A 19,072-nucleotide genomic window follows, 5' to 3' on the forward strand; every position below is an offset into this window, starting at 1 on the left:
ATTCTCAGAGAAAGACGTCTAGGACATCTGCAGTAGAAGACGCCCCTGTTCAACACGTTGCAAGAGTGCAGATCCCATCTGAATGCAGCAGTTATCACATATCTGGCAAAAGTAATAAAGGCTGCCTTCCAAGGGAGCTCTTTGCTTTGGAATGACCTGCCCATTTGTGTTCTTTTGCAGTATGATTGGACTGATGCTAGGAACCTGCGTTGCTTTCTACGTTGTTATTGGTGACTTGGGATCAAACTTCTTTGCCCGGCTAATTGGAGTCGAGGTAAGCTTGCTTCTGTTGACCTTATCAGCATCAGAACATTTAGAACATTTTCCCTTTCCTGTTGTTTTACATATAAGACATGTTAAAGTTTTGAAAGTATCGTTCACCAGTTTGCCATTTAGCTGCAAGCACTGAAGTCATGGAACGCTGCGCCCTGGAATAGGCTGACCTAAGGCAAATATCCTCGTACTGATACAGGCCAAGAGTCAGTTCCAAGCAGGGCTTTTTTTCAGCTGGAATACGGTGGAATGGAGTTCCGGAACCTCGTGAAAATGGTCACATGGCCGGTGGCCCCACCCCCTGATCTCCAGACAGAGGGGAGTTTAGATTGCCCTCCGCACTGCAGCGTGGAGGGCAATCTAATACTCCCCTCTGTCTGGAGATCAGGGGGCGGGGCCAATGGCCATGTGACCGTTTTCTCCAAGGGCAACCCACTGAGTTCCACCACCTCTTTTCCCAGAAAAAAAGCCCTGGTTCCAAGTGCATGCTTTACAAAGAATGTTTCCTATGTGGATCCCTTTGCATAACAGTGAGATTGTGTGTTTCTGCAATCTGTTTACTTAGCAATCATACCTTTGCAAATTTATACCCCATCACGCCTCTTCCAGCCCCCAAGTATAGTAGCATTTCAGCCTTTTCATGATGCTTAGAACATGTTTATTTTGCTGGTGATGTGAGGTAGGACAAGATAGGCCTATTATTCTCCTCCTGTTAATGAAGAGCTGAAAGCCAGAGATGCAAAACTTATATTATCAGGGTCTCTGGGGGTAGACTTTGATGGAACTGGAGAACTGAGTGAGTGTATGTATCAGTTTTTTCGTTAATCTCAGAACTTCAAAAAGGGAAGCACAGCTAGATGGTGAATAACCCAACTAACCTGGTCAAGAAAGTACAATGCTGATAACCATATCTGTTGTTTGCCTCTTCAGTGCAGCAATAGCTTAATTCCCAGTGGAGAAACAGGGACCAGAGAACAATCCATAGGGGCAGAGACAGGCCAGAAAAGCTAAATGGACATTCACTAGAGTTTTGGCATGGTTTTTATCTGCTCCAGCCTGATGTAGTTAAGCTCTGATTAAGAAGCTGAAAAGTTAAAACGATGCGTCATAACCAAAGCCAAATTAGGTATTAAATATTTCTAGCCATTTCCAAGCCTTCCGCTATAATAAATACCAGGGAGGGGGGGGGGAAAGCTGCTGGTTAATTTTCTGGGTCAGAATTTCCAAGGCCTCCATCTCTTCCTTCATTTTCGTTTCTGCAGCAAGGTTAGTTTTATTTTCCGGGAGTGCATAAAAGATATTCAAATAGGTTGCGTTCGGATTATCATTTAAAAGAGCCAGCGAGCGTTTGCTCTAAAATTGCATTTGTAAGAGTTTTGTAGAGCAACAGTGGCACCCAGTGACTAGGTGGGCTCATCACAGAAGGGTTTGCGGAGAGCAACTTGGGTTTACACTTCTAAACCTTCCTTTTAATTTGCTTTCAGAGAACGGCAAGATGACCTTTAAACTCTCCATGTTTTTCTTTTTCTTTTTTTTTTGGCAATTAAGTCTTGTTCTTGTATGTCTAGTTCTCTGGTCTCCTTCCACGTGCCCTTAGGCATCTTCTAGGTGTCCCTCACTGGTCCTGGTATTCAATTTTCAGGTGAACGGCGTCTTCCGGGTCGTCCTGCTGATTATCGTCTCCCTCTGCATTGTGCTTCCGCTGAGCCTCCAGAGGAACATGATGGCTTCCATACAGTCCTTCAGCGCCATGGCTCTGATCTTCTACACCGTGTTTATGTTTGTGGTCGGTATTAATGACTGGGAGGCTTTTGTTTCTTCAGTGGTTAGTGGTTAATTCGTCTCGGGGAAACCTCAGTGCAAATTCAGTTCTGTGTGGCGTCCATTGCTTTTCCCTGTGGGTGGGCTGTCCGAAGACCCATAAAGGGATGCCAGGTCTGCCTGTTGGCAGCAGCTCATAGGCTCAGGGTTTCATTTTGAAAAGATTCTATTTAACGTTCCTGGCACTGTGTGGTAAAAGCCGACCGCTACCAGTAACAGGAAGGCTTCTTGCTGTCCTAAGTGGCCACAGTTGCGAGAATGTGTCTCCCGTAGGTGACTTAACACTACATATTCTTCTAGGGGGACTGTGCCACATCCCCAGCTTCCAGCAATTTGGTGTATTTATATACCACACTATACTCTGGGCTCTTGGACCACCCAAATTCCTTGATTGCTTCTCCTGTTCCCTCCCAGGGCGTTTAATCAAATGCTTCCTTCAGGCCTGGCACTGTCAAGGTTTGCCAGGTCCTCTCTCAAGCCAAGAGTCAGTTATCAAATTCTCCAGAAACGGGCCTTGTGTTTTAGGCCCTGTCTCATCTCACCTCTGAGGTGAGATTAGGTAGAGCTTTTAGCCTGTTTCTCTCAGTGCTTGCCTTATACTTGTAGATCAAAACATGCCGTGCTCGGCGGTGCGGGGAGAAATCTCAACTGCCCTCTGTCTGGAGATCAGGGGGCGGGGCCACCAGCCATGTGACCATTTTCAAGAGGTTCCGGAACTCTGTTCCACCGCGTTCCTGCTGAAAAAAAGCCCTGGTTATGACCCTTTCTTCCTGTTGGGGTAGATTTGGTCTTTAAGCCTTTTATTCTTGCCCCTCTTGGTAGATTGCTGCCACCAGGAATTAAATTCCAGAATAGCTTACATTTCTCCTTTTAGTAATGTGCCCAAGGGTCAGGCTTTTTCATGGTACTATGTGGCCCTGAGGATAGGAATGGGATATAGGAATAACTCTGGGATTAAAAAAAAACACAAAGTAAACTTTTATTTTTATAAGAAGCGTATCAGTTTCATCTTATTTCTCGTTTCAAAAGAGTAGTTCTCAATTCTTAAAGTTACTTTACTTAAACCCAGTCACACAGATCTTCTCTCAGGCTTCACACACAGCTTGCCTGCTTTTAATATTAATTTCTCTCTCAGTTACAAGTAAAACCTTTTCTCAGGTGCACACATAGTTTGCCTGCTTTTCCCTGACTGAATGTTCTTTCACAAACACACAGTTCAGGTTTCCACATAGGTTATATTTCTCTCAGAACTAAACTGCTTAAAAAATACTCATGCTGCACACAGCTTGCCTCTTTTGCCCTGACTGAATCTTTCCTCTCCACTCTCAGTCTAAACTGCATTCACTCCACCCACCCTCTCAGTCATCAACTGATCATCTCACTCCCTCAGCCCTCTCTTTCATCCCCACTCTTATCTAACACTACACCAAGCATTTAAAGACGCATACACACATTTACTTAAAATCATCACAGAGGCAGTTAGGGTGGAGTTATTTTAGAGGGCAAGAACTGTTGTGACAGCTGAGGTTGAGGAACGAATGTCATGGGTGGGTATAGCATGAGGGAAGGGGGCCAAAAATACTGTGGAACGAGACTGGAGAGGTTTGCTAGATATGGATAAATATGTCAGTGAAGAGATTTGAGTGACATGCAAAACATTCACTTGACAGCGAATTCGATGGATAGATGGTATCATCCCCTCACATCCCTCTTGTGTGTGGATTGCTGTAATATGCGCAGCCCCCGTGGGCATTTGCTCTTCCATTCACCTTGTGCAGGGAGCAAGTCTTAGGAGACATCGTGCCGTGAAGTCTCCTCGAAGCAGTTTTGAGTCTGTTAGTTTCCCTGCTGGAATTGCTGCCCCCCGTGATCGCTTTCACAGCAGCAGTGAAGTTGTTGTAACCTGGCTTGCCAGACTATGGTTTCATTTGGCGTCTCTGTTGTCTAGCTTGTAACCTCTCTTTTCTTTTCCTTGGCTGCAGATCGTGCTCAGTTCTTTCAAACACGGCCTGTTTGGCGGGCAGTGGCTGCAGCGGGTCAGTTACGCACGCTGGGAGGGCATTTTTCGTTGCATTCCTATCTTTGGCATGTCTTTTGCCTGTCAGTCGTAAGTACCAGCAACTCTATCTACTTAGAGATTGTGTGTAAGGGGGGGGGGGGAACGAGTTTTTGCTAAGGGCAAAGGGTCAGGGTGGCCTGTGTGGGATAGATACCATCTGGTCCCTTCGTCTTTATTTTAATCAAAATATTTTACAGCCCACTGAGGTACAGCATCTGACTGGGTTGTGACCCTTTTGTTACCTAGCTGGGAGAGGGAGTTATATTTCACTCCGGAGTCATTGTATTTAAGAAGCTTCTTGTTCGTAGGAGGCAAACACATCCCCAGTGTAATTTTCCATTGGCCTTAATGTCTGTCGCTAAGGATGGTATTGACCCCAGTTCTTGAGAGGTAACAAGAACTTAAACGGACGTAATTACGCCACAATAGGCCAGCAATGATTTACGTGAGCATCTTCATTAAGCTGAACAACATTTTTAGCTGAGAATATTTAAGTAAAAGGAAATAGCATTTGGTCCGAGTTCACAACGATGATTACAGGGTTCCATTTGCCCTCTTGGGTTATGGGCAGGGCTCTTCGCAGTATGTTTATGCATTGCACAAAGAAAAGCTTTTTTTTTCTCTTCAAAACAAGTTTTTAAACCTTCTGGGTTTTAGGGTGGAAACTTGAGTCACTGACAGCTGGGGGTACAAGGATCTCAGAAGTCACAGTAGTTAGTGGAATTTCTGTGCTGTAAACCTAGCCCTCTTGTTCTTCCCTGGGGAACCTGTTCTCCTTCCTCTTGCCTGTCCTCTCTTCATGGCGTTCTTTCCTCTGCCATCCTATTCTTTCCTCTGTATATCTCAACTCCATTCCACTCCAAATCGCTCAGCAAAGCTCAGTCACGAGAAGCGGCGCTGCACATTGCAACGGTTTATTCTGAACGCCTTTGTGTGTTGGTGCAGGAGGGTTATTGGAGAGCATGCATGTCGTTTAGGTGTGGGATTTGTAATTATTGTGGTGGGACATGGAAGCGCCAAAGAAGTCCCACTTTCCATCTGTCTGATAGCATTGGTTTCTCCAGCCTATGATTCATGATTGGTCTGAAAAGGACCCTAGCTGAAAATATAGGCATGTATTTAGTATCGAGGGGAAGAGTATGGACCTGAGATGGACAGTTGTTTGGTGTTAGTTTTGCATAACTGGGCTCTTCTCTCGATCAGAACATGCCTCATTCAGTTTAAGTGTCTCTGTTATAATTGGTGACAGAAGGGTCGATTCTTTCTTTTATAGCTTTTCCTAGTTAGCCACAGCAGGCTTTTTTAAAATCCAAAATTGTCCATTTTCTTGTGGTGGCCATTCAGTAACCAGCCTTCATTTGTTGGGAGTGGGAAACACAGGAAAATTATATGTTCTGGGCTAGTGTATTCACATATCTGTCTAAATATAGATTTTTACAGTATCAATGTGGCAAGCCAAACCCCAAAGCTCAAACCTATAATTTTTCCCAAGGGCAAGAATAACACATATTTCTTGGCCGGTGCGATGTCACGTATGGATGAATTCTGGAGTGGATAGGCTGTGACCTCCCAGTAGTCTTTAAAAGATTATGACATGCAAGTCTTGAATTCTTCCCTCTACAGGTGAAGGCGTACTATGCATTGGAATGCCAAGTGCTGTGTTTGACCCTGAATGCCCAAGTATGCTTTCCTCGTGGAGTTGGTGCCTTCTGATGTCACCTTTGCCATATTCAACACGAAACATATCTCCCCCCATCCCATACGGTCCAAGTACTTCTCGAACTATCAGATGTGGCAAACAAGAAATTTGTTTTCTAGTGTGCCAAGGACTGATACGATAATAATATAGCATAAATCTTGGTATTGACATAGGTACGTAGCACATCCGTTCCGAAAAACTAACATTCTTCATTGTATTAATTGGAACGGAAGTATGCAGTACATTGAAGACTGACGGAAAGGCTTGGCATCTGTGCAGACAGTATGAAATGACTATTACTCATTTAAGATCCAAGAAAATATTACTTTAGTTGTTTAAACCCCAATGAATAAAGAAGTTCACAAAAAAAGTGTCATTTTAAAAAAGATTGAAAAGATTGTCCCCAGGGGTCATTTCGTAGAAAAAGAGCTGGAGGAGCTCATTAGCATAACTCATTTGCATATGCCACACCTTTTGCCATCACCAGAAGTGTGTCATTAGTATAACTGATTTGCATATGGCACACCCCCTGACATCATCTATTCTGGCTGTTTTGGACCCAATCCTGGCCATTCAGGGACGAAATTGGGCCCAAAATGGCAAAAGGGGCTGAAAATGGCTGAAAGGAGGCCCAAAATGGTCAGGATTGGGCCACTGATAAGCGGGAGAGTGATCCACCACCCATCAGAGGCCCGATCCAGGCTGTTTTGGCCCCAATCCTGGCTGAAATGGGCCCAAAATGGCCGAGAGTCAGGTGGGTGGAGCCACCTGACATGTGACTTCTTTGGGGAACTGCCGGAACTGTGTTCCTGTGCATTCCCCCTCGAAATGAGCCCTGATTGTCCCAAATGACAAACAAGTATAGATTCTTGCAAGCAGGGTGCTGCAACAAAATGTTGTGGATTGTGGAGACAATTATCACCAAAGTTGCCCCAGCCACCTTTCCCTGTTACGTTCCCCCTGCTTTCCTGTTGCTTGGCCCCCCAGGCATCCTTGGCTGTTACTGTTGTTACCTCCCAAAGAAGCTTACTCTTTACATCCTCTCTCTCTCAAAGACCCTAACCCTTTACCTTCCATCTCTGAAGGGCTGGGGGCCCCTGCTGAACAACCCCGGGGTGGGTCGCCTTGCTGAGGTGCTGGTTGACCCAGCCCTAGTGGCTACACCATGGAACTGAGTAGAAAAGAGAAGGTGTATTTTCTGCACATGTGCAGAAAACACTTCAGTTGGTGGGAGGGGCGCTAATGTGATACATATACTGTATATACTGTGGCGCAATGGCACAGTTCTCTTATTTCATATTGTTGTGTGTGTTCTGTGATATCAAGTCGCCTCCAACCTATGGTGACCTTATGAAGGAAAGACCTCCAAAACATCTTATCATTAACAGACTTGCTGAGATCCTGCAAACTGGAGGACGTGGCTTCTTTTATTGAGTCAAGCAATCTCGTCTTAGGTCTTCTACTGCCTTCCACTTTTCCTAGCATTATTGACTTTACCAGAGAATCTGGAAATGTCAATAATGTCGACTTTATTGACTGATAATCCTTCTTGGAGGAATCCCTGTGTGATGTTTCTTTCTGTCTTGAACTTGCTGCAGATCAGCAGCTGAGGCTCACAGGCCGGCGGTGCAGCAGTGTTAATTGTGGTAACGGTGGTAACAAACTGCGTAGGACTGGGAGCCAGGAAGCCTAGAAGTTGAATATTAGCTCTGCTACAGCCTTCCTGGGTGACCTTTGGATACTCTCCCTTTCTCAGAAGTTCCTCTGTTCTGTGGATGAGGAGGACATAACCTTCGTGGGGAATGTGTTTTGAAGAGCGTTGCCGTGGAATCTTGTGTGAATCTGCTGTCTGGTTGACTTCATTGGCATTGCTGGTGCAATAAAAGTCACACAGTGTGGCATGATTCGTGGCTGTTGGGCATGTTGACAATGCGTAGCTTTTTTTTGACTTCCTCAACAGGAGGGAAGCAGCCCTGTTTACAGCTGAGTGGCCCTCCTGCTTGAGATGAAATGGGATTCTTGATTCCCTGACTGTAACGGAGGAATGCCTTAGACCTGAGATCTGTTTTTTGCAGGATTTGATCCTTTCTCTGGGCGGTTGTTGCCTGCTGCCCATAATGAATCTAAGAATAACGCTGGAGAGGCACCCTTTCTGTTTTCTGTACACAAGGGAGAGGTTTTTATGATAGAGATGAAAATCTGCTCACAAAAGAAATGGCTCTCTCTTCACCAAGAGGAAACTGCTGTTTTTTTCTCCGTATCAAGCGCCGAAGCTGCTTATTTGTGCTCTTTCTCTCCTTGTGCTCATCTTGGGAATAGAGAGATAAATGTAAAGGGCATTTGGTCTAAATATCTTTCTTCTGTCTACCCTGAGGAGCTGCATTTATGTGATTGCAAGTGAAGTGAAGAATCCTCAGCCTGTAGCATACAAAACGCTTGTCAGACAAAAGGCTTGCGCATCCTGTGTGGCTCGCTCTTGTCTTGGCCTTTAGCATGGGCATTTGAGCTTAAAAATAATACCCGTGCACGTTGAGAAGTGCTGCGTGGTGCGTGTACTGGAATCTTGACTAGCAGGGAGGTTTGGCTTGCATACCTTGTGTGGGGCTTGAGGGACTCTGCACAGCTGCGGTCGGAAAGTCAAGATGTCTCAAGGCTTGTTTACGTGGAGCAGAGGTGGTCAGCGATATGATCCTACTGTCTCCTGATCTTACTGTCTCTTTAGGATGTAAGAATTGCTTTGGTGTATCAAACCCAAAAGCCCCTCTAGCCTGGCAAGTAACAAGGGCTGGCATTCTTTTTCCAAATAGACAGACGTCCTTGGAATGCTCACAGAGCAGCCCACGGTGGAGATAACACCCCCACCCCTTTTACAGGTAATCAGATATATACTGCCTCCAAATATGGAAGCTTCATTCTTACCCTAGTGCCTTCAAGAATCCCATCCTACAACTTGTTCCACTTTAGCCTATTGAAAATGAAAAAGCAAAAGAGACCTTTCCCTGTGGAAGGTTTCTGATACAGTGTCATGTAGATTCGCACCCTAAATGATCACAGCATAGTCTGTGGTTTTTCTGGGGTTTGTGAATTCTCTCTCTGCATACAAGCATATGTGCCGGGCGGTCATTTCTGACAGATAATGTTTACGTTGCGCATGCAGCACGTTCCATTTTCTGTCCGTTCGCAGGCTTTCTCTATAGCTACTCGCTCCCTATGGAACAGCCTTCCAGAAGGAATTAGGAGGCCCGACTCTCTTGCCATTTCAAAAGGGCTGTAAGACAGAACCTTTTAAGCGATCCTTTGGGGGGGGTATTTGATGGCTTCTGTAGCCTGTTAAGGTTTTAAGCAGGGCTTTTTTCTGGGAAAAGAGACGGTGGAACTCAGTGGGTTGCCCTTGGTGAAAATGGTCACATGGCTGGTGGCCCTGCCCCCTGATCTCCAGACAGAGGGGAGTTTAGATTGCCTTCCGCGCCGCTCTAGCGGCGCGGAGGGCAATCTAAACTCTCCTCTGTCTGGAGATCAGGGGGCGGGGCCACCAGCCATTTGACCATTTTCAAGAGGTGCCGGAACTCTGTTCCACCGCGTTCCAGCTGAAAAAAAGCCCTGGCTTTAAGGGGCAGTGGCCTCTTCAGGGTATTGTTTGTAAGAATTCTGCTGGCAGTTTTAATAGTTTGGTGATTTAAACTTTTTGTGATTGATAAGGGTTTTTTTTCAATCTGTCAACCACTTTGGGTCCCAGTTGCCTGAGAGAAAGGCAGGCTTCATGAATGTTTTAAACAATAATTATGGCAACGAAGCTGACATCTTCAGCAAGCGTGTGAGAAAGCATACCAACCGTGGTCTCCATAAATGCCTAACCACCAGTATGCTGCGTAACTGTCCTCTGTTGATCAGCTTGATGGTGAACTTGAGAACATCTTCACTAGCTGAACCCTTCCCTCCCGATGCTCACTTCTGTCGGATATACTTTGAGCTGGCTTTTTGCCTGGAAGCACTGGGAGTGTCTGCCTTTCTTCTTACCCTCCTTTCTACCCCCTCAAAGTATCTCTTTAGGTCCACGCAGCTTCTGGCTGCTGTTATAATCTATCCATCTGATGTTGGGAAAAATCTTTTCTCAAGCACATAAGCCCAGTCAGGCCCTGTGTAATTGGCTCTCTGCATTTTCCGCAAGCTTGGACTCAAGCACCAGTGCTGAAATATGACAGGCGCAGTGTTTAGAATCGGGTTGTTTAACTTTTCTCTTTGACAATATGATGCTTTCGCTCTCTCCCTGCTCGTAATTCTGTAAACACTGCATTGCTTTAATTATCAACTCGGGGCGCTCCAAGAACAATAATCTCCAGTGTGCTGTCTGGAGCTCTGCCACTGGTGTTTCAGGCAAACAAGCGGTCATTCACGTTGCAACGTGTTTTTTTTTTAAAAAAAAGAAACATGAAATATTTACATTGCACACGTGGCAGTGATGTGGGGGGAGGCCAGGATATTTGTGCAACGCTTAAACATGTGAGTGTTCTGAAATCTCTTGGCACGAGCAGCATAAACTGCGGTAGAGTGGCAAGTGTCTGAACTCCATGTGAGGAAGATGCCTGCAGTTCCCTTCTGCCGGCCCGTAGCAAAGGAACCTTTCTTTTCTTGAAAAGGATGTTCTGATGTGAGTTAATGTTACCTGTCTTTTCTGCAGCCAGGTCTTGCCCACCTACGATAGTCTGGATGAGCCGTCTGTTAAAATCATGAGTTCCATATTCGCCTCCTCGCTAAATGTAGTCACCACCTTCTACGTTATGGTGAGAACCCTTCTTGAGTCCTCCCTTGGCTTGACCGTTCCCTCCTTCCCCCCAATAAAAAAGTTCTTCCTGGTAAGTTTTGGAGCAGTAGAACAACTGGCGGTGGTGAGTAATGACGCTTTCAGGCGTGTTCAGTGTGTGTTCCTTGGGGAGACAGTCACAGAACCCAAAATATTATCTTTCATCCAGATAGGTTAGCTGTACTTTGTCTGAGCAATTAACCAAATAGAGATGCTGCCTTTAAACTACTTGATCCATAATTTTCAGCAGTGCCTGAACAGAGAAGAGAAAATCCTGTTGCTGATCAAAAAAATGATCAGCATTTCATATATCCAGAGATCAGGGTAAACACTGCATACCCTCCCTGCATACTGATCTGTCCTTTGCTGCCGTTGGAATTAGAAGTGATAAAAGACTCTGGAGAGGCAGGGGGGAGAACTTGTGAAATGCTGCTCCCTGTTGTCATTCTGAAGCATAACTGTGAATGTGTTAGCATCCCATCAATTCTTGGAAGTAACTACATCTTTGAGCTGCAGTAAGTCCTCTTCTGAGTGCTCTTGAGTCGTTAATAGACGTCATCTGGGGGGCAAGGAGCAAGGAAACCCAATTTTAACCACCCATACTGAGAGCCAAGCTACAAGTGACTTTCTTCACGTGGAGAACACTTGATCGTTTTTGTGAGTTTTCCTGGGAACTGAAGTCCCAGTGTCCTTCCCCTCTCTGTTAGAATCGCTGCCTGAAGAGCCAGAGAAAGCCAGATGCAGCAGCAGCTTTTGCAAATCGTTCCTCCAGTCACAAGCCTGCTCTCAACGATCTTTGGGGGCGGGCAGCTGCAACTTTCTCTCTGAGCATCGTGCTCAGCTTCACCGACATGTCGGCTTTCTCCAGAGCAGCTCCCCGGGAGCAAGACGCCCAGGGAGAAAGTTGCAGCTGCCCGCCCCCAAAGATCGTTGAGAGCAGGCTTGTGACTGGAGGAATGATTTGCAAAAGCTGTTGCCGCTGCCAGCTTTCTCTGGCTCTTCAGGCTCTAACAGAGAGGGGAAGGACACTGGGACTTCAGTTCCCAGGAAAACTCGCAAAAACGATCAAGTGTTTTACACGTGAAAAAAGTCACTTGTAGCTTGGCTCTGAGAGACCTTTGTAGAATGGGCTGAGATACTTTCTAGTAAGCTTGTTGCAACTAGGAAGACTTCGAGGATGCCATATTTCATAAAATCATCAGTAAGTAAAACAAATTTGAATGTAGAGAATAGAGCATGGGGAGAGTTCCTTTTTGAGAGGTTTTTTATATCCTCTCCTTTTTAAAAGGGAGATGTTTTGGAGCTCAGATACTATCGTGCCTTCAGTAGTTGCATTCCAAGCAGTTTGAGATCATGGCAGGCATCTCAGAGTGTGACTACAAGTGACTTTCTTCATGTGGAGAACACTAGATTTTTCTCGCAAGGCTACCTGGGAAGTGAAGTCCGAGTGGTCCTTCCCATCTCTGTTAGAATCGCTGCCTGAAGAGCCACAAGAGGGCTTCGTTTGGGGGCGGGCAGCTGCTACTTTCTCCCAGGGCGTCCTGTGGGCTGCCTGCTCCCGGGGAGCTGCTCTGAAGAAAGTGGCCGCGTCGGCGAAGCTTCAGCCGCAGCAACAGTGAAAGGATCTGCTGCAGATTCTTCCACTGTCGCTGCGGTTGAAGCTTCACCGACGCGGCCGCTTTCTCCAGAGCAGCTCCCCGGGAGCAGGCAGCCCGCAGGACACCCTGGGATGAAGTCAGGGCCAGATCTAGGGGGGGCAGAAGGGTAGTCTGCCCCCGGCGCCGCCAGGGAGGGGGCGCCGGGAGCAGCTCCCAGCTGCCGGAGCGTGCAGGCGGCAGCACGGGCAGCCTCACAGCCCCCCGCACTGCTTTTTGCCTGCCCTGCAGGGCAGGGGGTGCGCGGCAAGCTGGCCGCCCCTTGTCCTGCAGGGAGGCGAATGCCACAGGCAGCCTTGCAGCCCCCCGCGCTGCTTTTGCCTACCCTGGAGGGCAGGGGGTGCGCGGCAAGCCAGCCGCCCCCTGTCCTGCGGGGAGGCGAATGCCGTGGGCAGCCTCGCAGCTGCCCGCGCTGCTTTTGCCTGCCCTGGAGGGCAGGGGGTGCACGGCAAGCCGGCTGCCCCCTGTCCTGCAGAGCAGGCAAAAGCAGCGCGGGGGGCTGCGAGGCCCCCCGCGCCATTCACCTGCGGGGAGGTGAATGGGGCGGGTGGCTTCTCAGCCCCACACGCTGCTTCCGTCCACCCTGCGTGATGACGTCACCAAAGTGATGTCATCACACAGTGTGGGGAGTGCGTGCGCGCAAGGCAATCAGCCAAGGGTTGCCCCGGGCGTGGGCAACCCTAGATCCAGCGCTGGAGGAAGTAGCAGCTGCCCGCCCCCAAACAAAGCCCTCTTGTGGCTCTTCAGGCAGCGATTCTAACAGAGAGGGGAAGGACCACTCGGACTTCACTTCCCAGGTAACCTTGCGAGAAAAATCTAGTGTTCTCCACATGAAGAAAGTCACTTGTAGCTTTGCTTTCAGTAACTCTTCAGTTTCCCATTCCCCATGTACATAAAAATGTGGCTTGGCTTTTATAGGTAAAAGTCCCCATTTTGCCATTTATAAAGCTGGACAAAATTGCAAAATTTTCTCTTTGCACAAAGCAACTTTGCATGTCGGTTTTAGCCAAGTGCAGTGGACGGGGCTTGATGCCACCCCACTTCTTTCTGTTACACTGGAGCATTTGTTTTGCTCAGTCATAATCCCGTTGTGCATCTGCTCTTTAAAATACGCACGCAGCTCTGGTCATCTAATCTTGGTAAAGATACACCGGAATTTGGAAACACACGGATAAATGCAGCAAAAGCAATGTGGAATTCCAGATGGTTCCCTTGTGAGCAAAGTATAAATGATATAGTATAAAGGATTAGGTCTAATCAGTTTTAGAAGTGGGGGAGGAGGGGGAAGAGGAATGTGATAAATTAAGGATGATGAGTGGAAGAAAATACATTTTCTCCATTGTCTTGAGGACAGGCCCAAGGGATGTCCAGGCTTCTACCATTTCTGTTGAATGAATGAATGAATGAATGAATGTATGCAAGCACTGGAAGTAATTCCTGTATCCTGCTTGAACAGGTGGGGTTCTTTGGCTATGTGAGCCACACTGAAGAAATTGCTGGGAATGTTCTAATGAACTTCCCGTCCAATCCAGTGACGGAGATGATACGTGTGGGATTCATGATGTCTGTAGCAGTTGGATTTCCAATGATGATTCTGCCGTGCCGGCAGGCATTAAATACTCTTCTTTTCGAGCAGCAGGTAAGCTTTTATGGCTTGATATTTCTTTATTTAGAAGATTGTTATGCCACCTCTCCAAGAACCTGCCTAAGGTGGCTTGCAAAATAAAAATAATAAAAACAGAACATTAACATATATTAATTAAAACCCAGCATTAAAACCCCAGCCCAACATAAAAATGGACCACTGACAGCTTAAAACAACTGTTTCCAAACTAAAAGAGCATTTAAAAAAATTAAAGTGTCAAGAATTTCCGTCCAGCCCATTATATTTTTTCACAACTGGAAACATAATAATCTGCGCTTGTCTCCTAAATGATAGCCGTTTCAGAGTCAGGCCATTTCCACACAGGATATCTGCCTGTTCAGTGCTGTTGGGGAGCAGGTTTTTCCTCTGTTGGGGAGCATGTTTATGGTACATTCGTGTACCTCCCAAGGTTTCCCTAGCTTGTCTCAGATATTTCTTAAACTTCCTTTGCTCCAAGGTTTTGGGAGAAATTGGAATAAAGCCTAGATGGCTGCTGTGTGCATGAGAAAATCCAGATTTTCCTGTCCACACGACAGCCTACGGCATCCATTTCCCTCTCCCTCGCTACCAAAGGACTTCTTTATTTTTATTTTTTTTAAAAATCCTTACTAGAATATTGCTATATTGATATACTGTTGTAGCAGTAGGTGTAACAGGTTCTCTGAATTCTCGCCGTTCATTTTAAAAGTCTCTAGTCCCTTCCCTTGCAGAGGTATAAAGAGAAAGATATATCTTGGCAATGGGAGGTACTAGAGACTTGCTTTTTCCAAAAAAAATAAAAGCTGGGAATTTTAATAACCTGTTATATCTATTGTTACAATGGTATATCTATAATGATACTGTAGTGCTGATTTTTTAAAAGAAAAATGGCAAAAGCCCTTGTGACCTAGGGAAGGAGCAGATGGCCACTGCGGGGAGTTCGGGGCAGGGAACTGCAGGAAAACCTGCCATGTGGAATGAGGAAACCACCTAAGCCCCTCCCCCCTTGTGGAAACCATCTCAGGCAGACCTCCCTTGAAGTGTTCCACAACTTTGGTGCCAACACCAAGATGACACTGTTGCTTCATTATACCTCCAATAGTGGGGAATACCTGGAGCAGCACCTTAGAATATAACTTAAAAGCAGGGAGGTAAACCGTGCCCCAACCAAAAACAGGTTCAGAGTGGATTTTTTCAGTGAACTGAACCTGAACCTGAAATCATGGTTGTTTTGAACCTGAACCAGAATCAATACCTTAAACACAAAAAGGTGTGTGTGTGTGTGTGTGATGTGCTGTCAAGTCGCCTCCAACCTATGGCAACCCTATGAAGGAAAGACCTCCAACACGTCCTCTCATTAACAGACTTGCTCAGATCCTGCAGACTGGAGGACGTGGCTTCTTTTACTGAGTCCAGCCATCTCGTTTTAGGTCTTCCTCTTTTCCTGCTGCCTTCCACTTTTCCTAGCATTATTGACTTTTCTAGAGAGTCTTGTCTTCTCATGATGTGGCCAAAGTATGATAGCCTCACTTTTGTCATTTTAGCTTCTAGGGAGAATTCAGGCTTGATTTGCTCTAGTACCCACTTTTTTGTCTTTTTGGCTGTCCATGGTATCCGCAAAACTCTCCTCCAGCACCACATTTCAAATAATCAATTTTCTTCCTGTCAGCTTTCTTCACTGTAGTACAAAAAGCAGAAATTGGTGAAAAAATAAATGATCTAAGAGTCAGGAGACTCTAAACGATCTAAGCTCAAAATGATCTAAGCTCAAGAGATCATTTGAAGGGGTGGTGAATGTGCCTCTCTGCTCCGGTTATATTGGTAGAAACTGTATTTCCCAGTGAGCCAGCCGAAAAGAGGAGGAAGAGGAGCAGGAGAGATTGGTAGGCAAGGCCCAGGAGCGGCAGTCTTCCTGATACTAATAGAGAGGGTTTCCCCCTCTTGGCTAGACACAGGGCCTCAGCGTGAAGGGTTTTTTAAAACCTTGATGCTTCTTGTATTTCCTTGGCGTGGTAGTTCCTTCTTGCTGCCCTTCTACCATATCTAAACAGGTTAAGTGATTTCTCTCTCTCTCTCTCTCTATGCTAGTTGTGCTTCTTGAAAGAAAAGCTACAGCCCTAGGCAGTTTGGCGTAGGGGAGGAGATATTTAAAAGGAAATAAGTCTATAGAATGGGAGGAAAGGGAGCTCTGTTTGAAAGGTGAGGTAAAATGGTGTTTAGCAGATGAATTTTTTTAAAAAAACTTTATTTTGCCCAAGTTCTTCCTGTATGGCTAGACCTAAAGCTTAGTTTTCATCTCTGGCCGCTATCTAAGAGGTGGCTTTTCTCTTAAAATAGAATAATTGCAAATTGCATTGTCAGAGATGCTTTAGGCTGATCCTGCACTGGGCAGGGGGTTGGACTAGATGGTCTGTATGGCCCCTTCCAACTCTATGATTCTATGATTCTATGATTCATATGACTTGGAGTGGGGGCAGACTCATGATGCAAAAGCTAGATTTTTGTTTGTTTTATGTTATACAGTACAGGCAAAGCAACGTTAGTAAAAACCAAGGCCTAGGGGAGAGAAAGAACTGTGACTGTGTCGATAGTGCATATAGTTCAATAGCTAGCTTAGGCACCAGGAAATTGCGAACACAGTTTGCACCAAACTAAGTTTACACCAAAAAGTTTACACCAATTGCAAACAAAAGTTTACACACACACACAATCAAGCAATCAGTACGTTATCATTCTATCCCAGGAGGAAAACCTTTTCATACAGTGGTCAGGAGCAAGGTGGAGATGAGGCCTAGCGCCCCCCCGCCCCCCGGAAATCTCAGGCAAAGTAACAAAGCGATTAATAAAATAATCAGGTTAAAGCTGCTAAACAGAATCTACCCCAGTCCCTTTCCTACCCACAGTGTAATTTCATGAAATGTGTTTGGACTGGTTACGGAACCACTTTTTTAAAATATTGCCTGAACTGAACTGGAAAGTTAAAAAATAATCCTGAACCTAAACCAGAACCAAACCCAAATTTTGAATGGTTTGACTCCGTGGCTGAGGGTTTTGATTAGATCACATGTAGTTATGTGGAAGATATTTTGTGTAATGTAGGAATGCTCTAAGAAGTATCTTGCAGCTAGGGAAATGAAATTATTTTGTCATGCTGAAAACTTGGTAGTTGGGGCCCACAGGTAGTCCCTATGTCAGAAATGATTTGGGGTATAACTCCTACTCTTTCGGCCTGCTCTTTCAAATTTTTTTTGCAGTCCATTCAATACATTTAAAAATCATTTGAGGCAGTGATGAAACCTTTTAATAGGCATGTAATATGAAATGGCAGAAAAGATGTCGTTTAGCAATCCACATCTTATGCTGACAACTAATGAGGATCTTCTAGAGGCAGCATGCATTTAGGGGTAGGTAAAGGTAAAGGTAGTCCCCTGTGCAGGCACTGAGTCATTACTGACCCCTGGGGGGACGTCGCATCACGACGTTTTCTTGGCAGACTTTTTACGGGGTGGTTTGCCATTGCCTTCCCCAGTCATCTACACTTGGAGGAATCTGGGTACTCATTTTACCGACCTCGGAAGGATGGAAGGCTGAGTCAGCCTTGAGCCGGCTATCTGAACCCGGCTTCTGCCAGGATTGAACTCAAGTTGTGAGCAGAGCTTGGGCTGCACTACTGCCGCTTACCACTCTGCGCCATGGGGCATTTAGGGGTAGTTGTTTTTTAAAAAATCAATATGGTTTGATTTATTAGCCTTATCTTTTTAAACAGCAAAAAGATGGGACATTTGCTGCAGGAGGTTATATGCCACCTCTCCGATTTAAAGCCCTGACACTGGCTGTTGTCTTTGGAACCATGCTGGGAGGCATCATGATCCCAAATGGTAAGTGAAATTTGGTATTTATTTAGTTATATTTTTTATAATCTTAAGGTCTTATAATGGTTATGCATTAGAGATGGGCACGAACCGGGGAAACGGTGGTTCGTTGCAGTTCGTGGTTTGTCTCGTTTCACGAACCACAAACCCACATGAAATTGCCTGGTTTGTGAACCGGTCGTTTGGTTTGAGGTTCGTCACTTCTGGGGCAGCAGAAGGTCTGCAGAAAGCCCCTCTCCTCCCGTTGCCTAGGAAACTGATCGGAGCCAGGCTGTCTGCAGTGACGAACGGGAAAACGAACCAAACAAACCACTCTAAAATCATACCAGTTTGTTGCGGTTCATCAGAAAATGCGCTCCTATAAAATGCCAGATCACGAACCCCAAAATGGCCCCGTTCGTGACGAACTTTGGTTCTTATTTCAGTTCATGCCCATTTCTAGTATACATGTATTTAGGCTATACAAATATTTAAAATAATTGTTTTCTGTTCTGGGAACGAGCTTAGAAATGCTCACACCGTATTAGTTGGATTTTAGCTACTGAAATCCCACTCCAAGCTCTTCCAGAAAGTGCTTGAGCACTGACTACTCTGCGGTAGACCAGAGTCCAGGGATTCTGAAGCAGTCACTGAGCTCCTCTCAGTAGCCCTTCAGTATCTTTGCTAGATGCTTGGATGGAAGAATCATAGAATCATTCCTGGACATAACATAATATGAAGAAGAAGCCAGTTGCTAAATAGGTCTCAAGCCATTTACGCGGTGTTGCTTTTTATTTTCATTTTATTTTCTTTGCTCAGAATGCCGTGGGTTTTGTAAACATCGTTTGTGAACTGCCTCTGAACATGCCTTATAGTGTGTGGGTGTGGATAAACAGCATGCTGCTAGTTACCACCTCTTGAGTTGATGATTGTGGGTGTCGTATAGCAGCATGTGTTAGAATAAGCTTCAATGTGTATCTGTATGCTGTTTTTTAAAGCTTTGCGTTAGAGGACTTGTATGTGTACATATACAGCATGCGCTTGGAATTATCATATTTGTGAGCAGCTGTTCATCACATACGCATCCCTGTTTCATGTGACCCACCCTACGTTTGTGTTTCCATACGCTTCTGTTGCATTCTTGCTCCTAACACTTTTCAAGATCTGGGACATTTTGCTTTGAAGTCATAGTATTTTAGGTTTGGTTTGATTTATTTGTTATATTTAAATCCCATTTTTCTGACAGTTGTTGTCTCCCAAAGCAACTTACATCCATAAAGAGAGGCAGG

General features: G+C 45.6%; 1 protein-coding gene across 1 annotated transcript in view; it reads left to right on the forward strand.

Moving 5' to 3' along the window:
- SLC38A10 (solute carrier family 38 member 10) overlaps window positions 1–19,072 on the forward strand; it is an 82,413-nt gene that overhangs the window by 20,969 nt on the left and 42,372 nt on the right. The window contains exons 4-9 of the mRNA XM_054977694.1: window positions 181–274; window positions 1,916–2,059; window positions 4,077–4,201; window positions 10,531–10,633; window positions 13,765–13,947; window positions 17,699–17,810. Of these exons, the coding sequence (XP_054833669.1) occupies window positions 181–274; window positions 1,916–2,059; window positions 4,077–4,201; window positions 10,531–10,633; window positions 13,765–13,947; window positions 17,699–17,810 (761 nt within the window). The remainder of the gene's footprint in view (window positions 1–180; window positions 275–1,915; window positions 2,060–4,076; window positions 4,202–10,530; window positions 10,634–13,764; window positions 13,948–17,698; window positions 17,811–19,072) is intronic.

Source organism: Eublepharis macularius, chromosome 4, assembly GCF_028583425.1.
Source record: "Eublepharis macularius isolate TG4126 chromosome 4, MPM_Emac_v1.0, whole genome shotgun sequence".
NCBI lineage: Eukaryota > Metazoa > Chordata > Lepidosauria > Squamata > Eublepharidae > Eublepharis > Eublepharis macularius.